Genomic DNA, 13,965 nt, shown 5'->3' with positions numbered 1-13,965 from the left:
CTGGAGCGGGGCTGGTTTTAATTGCGAAAATGCTATTGGCCTCAGATTTTAATGGTAGGCAGCTTGACGCACATGTATTTATTTTTCTGACAACTTTTTACTTTTACTCCTTGCATTTGAAAGCAGATATCTGTACTTTCTACTCCTTACTTTGTTACTTTTTTTTAACCTCCGCAGATGATGGCACAATGTAAAAAAGACGCAAAGACAAGTATCTTTAATTTGACTTCATTACAGAGTGTGAGTACCTCAGCCACTTCTCTCCATGTTAGTTTGCAATCAAAGTGTGTTTCACTGATGTGTGCGCGACTGTCGCCGGTGGCGTACTCAACACCAGATCCCTGTGTTAAGGCGACACGTGAGTGGAGGATTACTGAGCATTATTTCGGAGAAAACAACAGTCCGTCCACTAAGCCGGCAGCCAGCCGCAGATGCGCGCGAGCGTGAAAGGTGCGAGAGGTGTTACATTAGCACCTGGATGTGCGAACAGCACACTCCTAACCTTTTAGCGGCGACTGATAACCTGCGCGCCTTCTGTTAAATCCTGCACTCCTTCCTTCATCAATTCCCATTGTCTCACTTTTTTTACTTTTTTTTTTTTTTTTTTTTTAACCCCACCACTTCCTGTCATTTGCGGCTATTTGTCTTCTGAAGCTAAAACAGCCCTCTTAGGAACCGTCGCCTTCTGTGGAAATTCTCCTATTTAAGACTGTTGATGATGATAATAAACTGGTTTGTTTTCGTCAAAAGGAGGGAATTCATGAATAGCTTCCGACAAATTAATTGCTCTTGTAACTCGCGAATGAAACGACCACTCCTCAAGTCCAGAAGAAAATCATGAACAAACGACTGGACCCTCTTCCTCTGATGTGGTGCGTATGATTTTGTTGGACTGCGCACTATTTGCGTGTCCAAAACAACTTGTTTCTCTTACTACACTACCAGTACACCGCTGTGTACAAGAAGTAAACACATGTAAAACTCACATTAGGATCCTTTGTTTAGCTAAGAGTACCCTTTTGCCCCACATCTTAAGCCACACACCCATTTTTGTGATCACGAAATACTCATTTGTGCCTACAAAACATACTAATTTGTGATCATGGAAGTCTAAGGATTTGGCACACCCAAACTTTATTTTTTATCATAAAACGGATGGTTATGTTTCGTCATGCAAACCCGATTAAAGTTTCATTTATAGTTTCATTATTGTGCGAAAAGGTTACGCTCAAGGGGTAGTGTTAAATGAAGTTTTATTCTGTAGTCAAGCGCGGCAGTTTGTCAATCGGCGGCCTTTCAAAATCCCGACAGAGTTGGCGCACCCGCTGCCTGTGCTTGAAAAAAAAAAACAAAAACAAAGCCATCATGTTTCCTCACACTAACCTGGAAATTAAACTAAAACACCACCAAGGTTTCCTACCACCGGGGATCCTCGGTTTATGACATTGCTAACACAATTGTTTTACGTTCATGGCTTAGAAATGTTTTGCATATATTTACTGTAATAATAACTTTAGTCCCGCCTTATGTTGCTGACACTGTATGGCTAAAACGTTACTGGGGGGGGGGGGGGGAATATCTATAAAAATATCACATTTGTGTGGGAGGGGAAAAATAACGTCAATGTGTAATTATTCTACCAGAGTGAATTCCATTCTTAGTCTGGCGCACCCCCTTGGCAATCCCTAGCTTTAGAGCAGCCGCTACAAACCGTTGCGCCTTGAACACTGGCGACGCAGACAACTTTCTTCAAGTCACCTGCCAGGGGCCCTAATTAGACTGATAAGCAGTGCAAGTGGAATCAGATCTAGGCTGTAATCAGCCCCGCGGAGCCCTGACAGACGGCTAAATGAGGAGGAGATGAGCCGTGGCAGCCCAACAGGTGTCCCTTAAAAAAAATAGGAGTCTCTCTCTTATGCGCTCTCATGGAAACTGCCTCGCGACTTCAATCACAGGAGAGTTTTCCCGACATATGTAGCGGATATTTAGGATACGCATGCCGCAGCCGCCCGCGTAAAGATTTATTCGTCACGCTGTGACTCGAAATTGCAGCTTCGTGTTCTCAAAAGAAATCGTTTGGGAGGAACTGTGCCGTAAGATTGATTTTGGGATGCGTTGATGTCAAAAGTAACAATCAAAATGTGGCTTTTTGTGGTCTGCATTTTCTTCCCCTTTCATACCTTGCTTTGTCTGGTCTGTAGGATTATCCGGTTTGTACAGTCCCTCAGACATCACATGGGGGCAGGGGGGGAATAATGGCCACAATATGGTTACAACCTGTGCAAAGAAATGCTCATTTGTGGCTACAGAATACTTATTCATCACAGAGTACTGTAGGTGTAAGGTGTGCAAAAGGTGGGCGCATTTAAAAAAAATAAAAATAAAATCCCCATGTCATCTCTGGGGTGCCATATATTTTGTTCCTGAAGAAACAAAAGGGTGGAATACGAAATAATATCAGTGCTAATAATGTCTCTGACAGGCAATGTCATGTTTCTAATGTTGACAGCTGAGCGAGGCGGTTGTGTTGCGTCTTCTTTTGACACCCACCACCACTTCCCAGCTGCACACGCAGATGACGAGCACTGCAGCCTGACGCGTCGCCAAAAAGCTCGTCGACGGCGCGGCGAGAGAGAGAGAAAGTGAGAGGCGGTTCGGGGTTACTTGATGCGGCGGAAAGGTTTTCAGGGCTTTTAGATTGGCAGCTGACGGCACAGCGAGGATGCGTTCACTTTTCAAATCACCTCTGAAAGAGTGTTGTACTAGAACTCGTCGTGAAAACGGGCATTCAAGGGACACATATCCAAGATAACTGTGTTCGCATTGACGGAACATTCCTAAAATCTTACGAGATGGTGTCAAAGCCCTGGCTGATTGGAAAGTAGTAATTGACATCAAGTAATTATTGTTGAAGTGATGCATCTCGACTGAGAGACTAAGATCTTTGTATGTCGGGGAGGTTTAGCCTGGATTGTTAGTGGAAGTTACGGCCAGAGAAATTGGGGATTTTGTTAAAAAATAAGATAAAGGTTCCACCCTGAAAGGATCTATCGGCACCCCCTACTCGCAGAAATGTCTCTATTGCCTCAAAACTCTACAGTGAGTGCATTTTTTGTGTGTGCCGTGAGTATCAAGTGCAGAACATACAGAATCTTTCAACACCCTGTCTACATCTAGTTATCAAACGTTATGTGATAATTGTTGTAACCCTTGCAGACCCCCTCACCCTATCTCTCATGCCCCCTCTTACACCCCTGACTTGAGTGATGGCGTCTGTGATTGCTAATGACAGTCGGAACAAATTTTCAGTAATGAGGTCACATGGCTTGTCCTTTCCCACCCCGAAACTCCTTTCTTTTTTTCTTTTTTAAAAATCCTTTCTGAAATCACCCTTCACAGCTCTGACTGTACAGTCAAGCTGTTCCTGAAACACGAGTCAGCCAGCCGGCGAGGAACGGATCAATTCCTTCCTCTGCAAGGCCTCCCTGCAGCCAAAATGGAAGCCTTGTCAGTCTTTTTATTTTTATTATTATTACTTTTTTTTTACTATCTCCTGACTCACTGGAGCTCATATCCTGCCCTCCTGTCCGTGTGAATCCCAATTTGTCTCCAACCTCAATGCTGGTGTACAAAAAAAACAATACAATAAACTGATAGAGACCTTTGTGAAACATTTGTATTTTATATATATAGACTAACTAAGTTAACCAACCGCCTTCAATAGAGTTTGCCCACCCACACTCACCTACTCACCCGGATGAAGGCAAAATGTAGGCATCTATTAGAGGCAGGTGTCTTTTTAACAAATTGGGATAAAAAGCGTCGATTAGTCTTGGTGTCTATTAGCGCAGTCTTTTCCAAACTTTTTCAGCCACACACCGCCTTCAACAAAATTTGCTCACGCCCTCTACCGCTCCCAATTCCCCCCCCCCCAAAAAAACTAAAAACGGAGGTGTCTACAGTTTTTGTAGGAGGTATTTATTTAACTATCCAGAGGTAAGGCACAGCACAGTGTCTGTTAGTCTTTAGTATCGGCGCCTATTAGAGCAGTCTTTCCCCAAATTTCAAGCCGTGCATCACCTTCAACAGAGTTGAAGCACACCCTCTACCTCGCACACCCTGGTTATCACTCATACATACTGGTGTCCGTGTGCGTACGTGCATGCGTCTGTGTGTGCGTGCGTGCGTGAGCCCGTTCACACGTCATCCTAACGACGTGTGCGTCTCCTGGCGTGAGTAGGTTGTCCGCGCCGACACATCATCGGCTCGGGCCATTAGCTTATAGAGACCGAATTGTGGATGAAAAGCGCATTTGTGTAAGTGCGAATATGTACACTACTGCAGGTGCGCATTTTGCCCATCCATGCGTTAGTACACGCACTGACTATGTATTTGCTCAGTGATGTGGTTAGTAATGCGGAGACTTGCAGGAGGTGGTCCGTGGAGAGAGCCTGCAGGATAATTGCTGCCACACTGACAGGTAGGGCTGCCTCTGTCATTGTTGCCTCAGTGGGGAAGTAGTCGCGTGTGTGTGTGTGTGTGTGTGTGTGCTGGGGGGAAGGGGCGCGATGTGCATCACCATCCTTTCCTCCAGTAAGCATTTCCCCCAGTTGGCTCTCTTCAAACAGTAGCTGACATCCAGAAGTTTACATCCGCTTTCACTCTCGCGGACGTCTTAAGATGTCAATTTTAACGGCACGTATTAAGACGTCAATTTTAACCCCAAGACACAACTCTTAATGATATGTTTTTAATCAAGCTTTAGCGCATTTTAGTGTCATCACACACACAAAACATCCCTAATGAGATAAGCGCAGTTTTCAGGTTGATTTGAAATAAAGATTTCACGGCTTGACTTGCAACAGCGGCCCGGAGGCGTTTCTTTACTCAACTGCAGATGGAGGGGGAGGTCTTAATATGTACAATATTGCCGGTTTACAGTATTCCCTCGCTATATCGCTGATTTATCTTTTTTAAGTGATCCTTTTTTTTACAGTATACTTAGTTACTGTAATTCCCTCGCATGTTGGAAAGGAGAGCAACAGTGGCAGATGTACTTTTGTGGGGTCTCTCACGTGTTCAAAATCACCGCCATGTGCTTATTTTTTCCTCATTGTTTGCCGTCATCCTATCATTTGTGATGGATTGCCATTGATCGACATTCAATGAGGATTCTGCCACATCTGGAGGTGGCGGCGAAATGTGAGTCATTTGCTGGCTCTGCCGCTCTTCTCGCCATCTCCCGCCGTCCGTGACGAATTGGTGTCAGCACCGATCAAAGCCAAAAGTCAGAACAGCCAGAATCTAGTTATCAAGAAAAAAACAGCCAAGAAACTAATATTATGCGCGTGTGCATAAGAAAGTATCACATTTATGCAAATAACGGAAACACTCAATGGAAGGTGAGGGCTTTATTTGTACATTCCAGGGATAATACGAAACAATGTTGCTGTCATATTACCAATAATGTCAAAGGAAACTAGAGTATTATATAGAAATATACAAAAAGTCATTTATTTAACTTGTTGGACACTTTTTCTTTGAGCAGTCTTTCCTGAACATTTTTAGCCATGCACCCCCTTCATCAGGGTTGGCGCAGCCCCTGTAAACCCTCACAAACAGTCAAAACAAAAATGACTGTTTATAGCAATAATTGTCATGTTTATCCATGCAATGTAACATTTTTACAATTAAAATTTTTAATCTAACGCCCACCAAGGGGTGCGCGTACCACATTTTGTTAATACCTTTATTAGAAGCACGCCGCCTATTTGAGATACGTGAAGTAGAGGCAAGGACTTGTGAAGGTTTATTATTGAGCCATCTTCCAAAAAGGCGCCCTAATAAGAATAAGGAAGGGGGGGTACGCAATTATAAAAGTGTCATGTGGGTTCCGTTTGAAAGAGGAAAGAGGCTGTAATGTATTTGATATCAGAGACAGGGTCTTCGGCGGACCCGCGGCGCATGCTAATTACGCCGCGGCCGCCATTACCGTACCCAAACCAGGGCTACCGGCGCAATTTATTACCTTCAACGTCATTTGTAATTGTCAGGCAGGAAAAAAAGAAAGAAAAGTGGCATATGAAAGGATTTTTATTTTTTTTTGCTTGAGCTTTTTTTGTCGCAGAGCCACCGGTCATGTTGATTTTAGGCTGAATAACAGCAGTTGGTTTGTTGCGGGGGGGCTTCTGTTGGCTTATCCGCGCGAAACGATCGATCGGGGTGAATAAACACCAAGGCAGCCAGGATACCCCCACCCCCAACCCCCCCGCCCTCCAAACCCTGCCGTGAACTGCACGTTCCGACATCATGTGACAACGCTGGCTGGCACGCGCCTTGACACCGCTGACTGGATGCCTCGGTCGGGTGATGCCACCGGCACACAGCAAAAACTGAGCTTCGCAGAAAACAAGAAAATGAGTAATGAAATTAGAAATGTACAGTGGTGCGTTGAGATAAACAAAAAAAGAAAACGACTTGTTTTACATTTGGGTTAAGTACGGGTCGATTTGTCCTGTCTGCACACCACTCTGCAGGCAACTGTTACACTTGGGTTGGGAATTGAAACGTCGACGAAATGTGCACGGTGACCGCTCAACTGTTATGTGTCCAGTAAGCTTGCTATCAGGATTCGAACACAGGAGAAGCTTTATCATATTGTTTCCTTCCTTAAAAGTACCGGATATGTTTCAAGCCAAGCTTGCAGAGAGTAAAATGTCTGTCGACAGTTTTTACTCCCTCATTGTTATATTAAATGGTGAAACCAAAATTAATCCACACCAGAGATTTGAATGAAGCCGGCGTTCCTTCGAATTTTCAAACTCAAATCCTGCGCTCGAGCTCGTGGTTTTACGTTTGACGTCATCCATGAGCTGCACTTTGAAGCCGTTACAACTGTGAGTTGGGTGAATGTGCAACAGACACGCACCCACACAAAGCGTCAATGCGACGTGAATTTCAAAATCGAAGAACCGCCGTCTATAAGGGCGTATTGTCCCATGTATGATTACAGCCAAAAATCAAAATGTTTAATGACTTGGCCAAAAGCAGCATGAAAGAGACAGCGGAAAGTATTGCAGCTGTTTAATAAGCTACTCCGCGAGTAACTTCACTCTGTGTGTTCCTAATTCTGTCCACTTTCCTGACTTCTTTGCACACTGTTAACAGTCCAACACGAAGGAAACAACACACGTGATTGCTGTTCATACTAACGTAGCTGCTTAGCGAGCCGCTCCACTAGAAATTCTATTTCCATATTATTGTTGTGTATTCTCACGTAGCTGTTTAGCAAGTTACTCCGCTAACAACTGTTCTACCACTGTCCCCGTGGTGTTGTCCTTCTTCTGTCTGCTTTAGTTTCGCTCTCATTTCAGTGTTACCAATACTTCATTAAGGAAACAACACATATGATCCTTGTTTATTCTAACAGCACTTTTTCGTAAGCTACCCAGCTAGCAACTCTCCTCTCCCCATGGTGTGTTTTCCTGCTCCTGCCCATGTGTGTGAATCATAAGCTTGTCACCATAGGCTCATCTGCAACTCAGTCTCATTCACTGTAATAATTTTTAATGTTAATTTGAATATACTTCCTAAATGCCTGTTTGCGCCAATTTTACTGTATTTGTTTCTGGTAGAGGCGGCGCGGTCGACGACTGGTTAGAGCGTCTGTCTCACAGTTCTGAGGACCGGGGTTCAATCCCCGGCCCCGCCTGTGTGGAGTTTGAACTGTCTCACAGTTCTGAGGAGTTCAATCCCCCGTCCCGCCTGTGTGGAATTTGCATGTTCTCCCCGTGCTTGCGCGGGTTTTCTCCGGGCACTCCGGTGTCCTCCCACATCCCAAAAACATGCATGGTAGGTTGATTGACAACTCTAAATTGCCCGAAGGTGTGACTGTGAGTGCGAATGGTTGTTTGTTTGTATGTGCCCTGCGATTGGCTGGCAACCGGTTCAGGGTGTACCCCGCCTCCTGCCCGATGATAGCTGGGATAGGCTCCAGCACGCCTGCGACCCTAGTGAGGAGAAGCGGCTCAGAAAATGGATGGATGGATGTTTTTTTTATGTATTCAAGTCAATTATATTGTAAAGACATGCTGGCAGAGAGAAGGAGAAGAAAAAAAAAGTAAGCCGAAGACATAAGACTCATAAAAGTGACAACCATATCTGCTGCAATGTATATTTTGACAAGTATCGTCACGTACAAGTCACATCTGAGGAGGGTCACGTGTGATTTATTGTACGCCGCCGCTCGGTGCTTCTTCATACTCAGCGCTAGGAGTCATATTATTGTTTTTTGAGTGAGAAATGGATAGGAGCCTATCTGTTTGGAGAAGGGTGGCGGTAGAGGGATCAGGTGCAGCCTTCTCCTCTTCCTTCCCCCGTCTCCCGTCTTTTCGACTATCCTGATAGGTGCAGACCGTCATTATATGTGCACGTCGTGTGGGGGGAGAGTGCTGGGTGGAATGGCGGCTTTAATATCGAAGCCATTGCCTACTGATAAGGCTAACGGCTGCGGAGAGAGTGAGGCGTGAGCATCCCCCCCGCAATAAACACTTTCATTTTGTTTTCGACGGGATTGACGTATAGAGAGAGGCGGGAGCGAGGATCCAGATAGGGGGGGGGGACGGGACGTATCTGCGTATTAACAGATCAGTCAGCGGGGCCGGGGTGAAATCTGCCAACTCGGTTCCCCCATTTGGAGGCATTACGACACTGCTGAAATACAGAATACTTAGAGGCCCACAGGAAGTGATCCATCTCGCCGCGCCGCATTTATATCGCTTCCAACAATAACAACCACATGTCATGTGTCAGAGAAATGAACATATATATTCATGACTTTAAGCTCCGATGACTTCATGATAATCATTCGGGGGATCGCTGTTAGAATCCACGATGAGGGCGGGGACGCCATTACGTTAGCCAGAAGCATATGGCGGAGAAGCGGCGCATTTTAATCAAATTATACTCGACGGCAGATAATGATGTTGAGTGCATATGCTCGTGAGCAATTTAAAGGTCACATAAAGTCTGGCTCGCACTTCGTATTTATACTCCTCGTTGTGTGCGTCGAGGATTTCGAATCGCGTCCTAGGCAGCGGGTGATTGAAATGGCCTTTTCTTCCTCGAGTCCTTGATGAACTTTTTAAGTGTTCTTCAGCTCTTCCCACGTGGATTCCGAGAAGAGTTGGGATGTTTATCATTTGAATCACACTTGGTTTGGTGCATACAAGTACTTTATTTATTATTTTAAGTGACATTGGGTTCGCACGCTCACGTCAAACCTGAAGTGTAAGCAGTGATGATCTGAAAAAGCCTTGAAAGTAACATTTAAAAGAGGAGGTTTATTTATTTGGATGTTGGCCTTTGCAGTCTTCCCAGTGAGGTGGCCGTGGTCCACAGAATTTTTACTCATAGGAAATAATGGAAAGTGAATTCAAGTAATCCCCCGCATATTCACAGTCCATTTATTCACAAATTCAACGATTCACATTTTGGTGCTCTTTCTGAAATGCCCTAAAATGGCCAAAGCCCCATCCATCTAAATAGGAATTGGTGTCAAGGAAGTATGTTGCAGCCATACATTACGACTGAGAGACAAGCTTTCTCTGTCGGGGAGAAGCTAAGCCGAAATTTAAAGTGGGAGCGACCCCGCCCATGATGAAGGAAATACAATGAAGGATTTGCAATCGTATATTTTGAACACAATTAATATTTATGATTGTTGTCCTGGACCGTTTTCCCGATCAGATCAGTAGAGGGGGGGAAAAAAAATCATCTGAAAATTTGATAATCAGGCCTCGTCTACATCAATCGAAAGAAGGGGGGGGGAGAAATGCTCAAATAAGGCCCGATTATCGGTATGTGTAGCCCGCTTTATTCAAAAACAGGATTTTTTTAGGGTATGTGTCGGGGAGGGGTTACGCCATCGCTGCGCCAAAAAATGTCCATCTTGTTATATTGAAAGCTGATAAATATGGAGCACACGCAGATTCTCTTTTTATCATGGGCTCAGCGTCACTGGGAAAACCGCAAAGATCAAAAAAGAAGCAGCAGGGAGGGGATCACGTCAGAGATGAGACGAGATAGGCTCGGACAATGCCTATTAACAATGTCTGGAGGAGCCTCTCTGAAATGAGACCGGACGTCTCCTTCCACAGTCTGTCAGGAATATTTGGCGGCTCATTTGAAGCTCATGAAATCGGCACGTGCGGTTTGCGGTTTGCAGTGCCAAGTTACTTCCCGTATGTAATACGTGACATATGACTAGTTAGTGTCTTTTGAAAGTCATCATTTTTATGACAATATTACTGTTTGAATTGGAATGCGTTATTTTGAATGACTGCGATTTTCCTGAGAATTTAAATACTTGATTTTTTGTTTCTTGTTTACAAACTCAAAGGCACTGTGATGAAATGAAAAAAAATGGGGGAGGGGAGGGGGCCATTTGGTGATTGATGAGTTAAAAGATTGGTGGTCGGGTTCTTTAACTGCTCGCACCAACAACGAAAGGGGGCGGGCTCGTGTCACATTTCAAGTTTTAGCAGTTTTGAATCTGTGATGTTAAATTGCGGCATTCCGGTAACTGGCACAGAAGTGTAATTTCTTCACTGTTGTCCCATGAAAATATATAATAACATAATTATCGAAATGTAAGGGGTAAACTCCCTTTTGTGAGATACTGCATGTGTTTTAAACTGTCAGGAGTAAATATTAAAATAAATACAGAAGTAAATAAAAGATAACCTAAAAAAATCTTCTCAAGTGGAGTAATGATTTATTTGCACTGTGATACTTCCCACCACAGATAGTTACTCGAATTACATTCCAACACTGGTGTTTTGCCAAAAGAGAGACGATTAGCAGAACGAAAAGCAATGAGCTGCCTTGTGTACAGAAGCGTCCATGGTCTGGACGCTCACTTCCACCCCTGATCCGTCCAGCGGGCAGTTTAATGAGCTCTGTGAGTAGATTGTGTTCCCATTTAAAGTGGGCCCCATTCCTTTCCCGTGCATTGATTGCAGAGTCCTCCACATTGATTGGCCGTTAAATACCGACCCGCTTCGGCCCGCTACGACATGTCAGCCAGCGAGCCGGGCGGCGGTCACGTGTCATCTGGTGTTGACGCAGGGCTAATCTTTCCTCCGTTTGACTCGTGCCGCCGACACCGCCGCTGCCCCGGAGGGGTCCTCATTAGCGGCGAAACGTTGCGTGACCTTTTGAGCGCCTTCGCTCCTCCCCGCCACCTACGCCCTCGCCCAGCTGGGCCCAATTAGCTCGCTCATTACCCCCCCCCACCCCCCTCCTAAACAGCACCCAGGTAGCTCCACCCTGGCAGATAGACGACTAAATACATAACACGAATTGAAAATGAGCTTCATCTTGGAGATGCGCGTAGAAGACTTTTCACCTCTCGCTAATGGCACATTTTCTTGACTTTTGTGGCAATCAAACCTTTAGTGCTTTGAATGTACAGGGTGTCCCAAAAAAAATGTACTCACTCTTTGACTGCTCATTACTCGTGTATTCACTTTGATTTTGGTGTTTATTGGCACAGATACAAGTCTAATGAGTTCAATTAAAGAAAATAACATTGTAAAGGAAACATTACACTTCTCCCCCACTCTATCTCGGTTCATCATTCGCCCCCTGCTATATTACAGATTCTTTTTGTGGAATATTTTTTATCGTGGATTATTGCGTATTTTTGCAGTCTATAACGATATATTTTTTTAATGGATTTTTATCGTATAGTGAACCGAATAACCGAATCGCGGATAACAAATACCCGAGAGTAATTGCGTAGAGACACGGGCCGGAATGGATTAATGGCATTTCAATTCATTTCAACTGGGAAAATGTATTTGATATACAAGTCGATAGTAGTTACGAACTCGGTCACGGATCAAATTAAACAAGCTACCACTCTATTTGCACCTGAAATAAAAACATAAAATAAGGTAATGGACATTCAAACTGTGAGTACATGTTTATGGGAGACACTGTATACGCGACCTTACCCAGCACCTGCCCCCCACCTCCCCCATTTCTCCTCCTCTCTGCCTAAAATATACGCCACCACATTGACGAGATGATAGGATGATCAATGCGTTCTACTCAAACCGGCAAGATGAGAGGGTTTGAGCGCGGCAGCCAGCGAGAGAGATGGATGATTATCCTAAAAGTAGCATGCTTAATTAAATGGAATGCCACATACATTGTGGCCCGAGTGGAATCACCGGGATAGATTAAAATACTAATTAACACAGGCCCTCGCCCAATGTGGAGTGCGAGGTGAGCTTCAGTCTCTGCAGGGTCATTTGCATAGCCTTCATCTGGGGGAAATGGGATTTAAAGGACCTGCTCGCTTTAACTCACATTCACATGCTAACAAACTCAATTAAGAGGATGCTGCATTTTCCCCGCATTATTTAATTTGGCGTCATCTATGAAAGCCCCCTTTGATTTTTGTTTTGCAATGTACGTGTTTGCTTCAAAGGTAGGACGTGATGGATGTGTCGGATTTACATGAGAATATCTCTGACGAAGCGGGTCGGTGGAAATAGCTTCGGCGTATTTTGATGAGATCCCCAGATTTGCGGTGTATTAATTATTGTAAGGACAAAAGGAGGGAGCTTAAGTTATTAGCGAACACACTTCAGCTTCAGTCGGTTGCACTCCCGAATGTTACAGTGTTGCTAGATTTAAACAGTGGCGGTTAGATCTGCGGGCATTTGTAGGCCTTCAAACCAAATAGTACAGTGGTACCTTTGAGTTTGAATGCCCCAAAAATTGGCCAAGTACTCGTGTAGATTTTGCTTTGAAAGAGGACCTAATGGAAGTTGAACCAGCATCACATAACGGATTGTGGAGCCACTGTACATTCGAAACCTAAATCCCGCCTTACTGAACACACGTACATGCTCATGGACTGAAGACTCTCCATAACAACCCAGCTTGGGTGACGACTGGAGCTCATCTCCAAATATTATGACATTGACTTCACGGTAACTACTGACAGATGCTCGTCTTTCTTTACCACCGCCGTCCTTTCAGAACAATTGATTGTCTGTCGAAGAAACAGCGGTTCATTTTCCCAGTTGCGTCGACCCAGCAGTAAATGACGCACGCTCAGGCGTGGGCCGCTCGCTCCCTGCGATCGTTTTGACATCTGACTCACGTCGTCTCATCCGTTGCGTCACTCTTGATATCACTGACCAACTGGTTCCGCCCCGAGAAGTGGGAATTAAAAAAAAAAAAAAAAAAAAAAAAAGTGCTACTTTGTCATCCTCTGCTCATAGTCACTACCGCCTCCGCTTTTGTCTCCCGTGCAGTTCGAGCAAAGCAGCAGCTGGAGAAGGAGACAGGCCTGAAGATAGTGGAGGCTGGAGTCAGTGACGTAAGTTACAGTCACTAAAAATATCCATCGTCCATTTTCTATACGGCTTATCCTGCGCAGAGCAACTGGAACCTATCCTATCTGACTTGGGGCGAAACGCAGACCACGACCACAGGTGCCAAACTAAAGACCATTCTTGTAATTTTATTTGCACGCCTGCAAGACTTTTTCCAAATTTTGTCCTCGACTTCTGTTCAAAACTAGTCAAAACAAGTGTACTCTGTAGTAGGGGTTGAACCGATAAGTCGACTCTACTGCTACACATTGACATTAAAATCTTAAAGTGGACTAATTGCTTGTCCTAATTTTATGGAATCTCATCTTCTAATAGGTCAAATTACAGAGGACTTCAGATGCTCTGTAGAGTGGCGAAATGTCCAATCAGTAAGGCGATAGTTTGCGCAGGTCTGAGTGATGATTACTAGTATATTACAAATATACACAAATCAGAAATTGGAGCAAACTATTTTTTGATCCTGAATGAAATTATCTTTGTTCACTGGGCGTTTTGAAGGTAAATGTTGTTACTTTTAAAGGTAAATGGTTTCTTTGCATCTTTGCGTATCTAG

The 13,965-nt window shown here is 44.4% G+C and overlaps 1 protein-coding gene across 1 annotated transcript in view; it reads left to right on the top strand.

Moving 5' to 3' along the window:
• The window catches only part of ptprn2 (protein tyrosine phosphatase receptor type N2), a 120,079-nt gene that overhangs the window by 45,031 nt on the left and 61,083 nt on the right, over positions 1 to 13,965 (top strand). The window contains 1 exon segment of the mRNA XM_061666543.1: positions 13,332 to 13,396. Within this exon segment, the coding sequence (XP_061522527.1) occupies positions 13,332 to 13,396 (65 nt within the window).

Source organism: Phycodurus eques, chromosome 21 (genome assembly GCF_024500275.1).
Source record: "Phycodurus eques isolate BA_2022a chromosome 21, UOR_Pequ_1.1, whole genome shotgun sequence".
NCBI lineage: Eukaryota > Metazoa > Chordata > Actinopteri > Syngnathiformes > Syngnathidae > Phycodurus > Phycodurus eques.
This window is presented reverse-complemented; position numbering and strand designations above follow the sequence as displayed.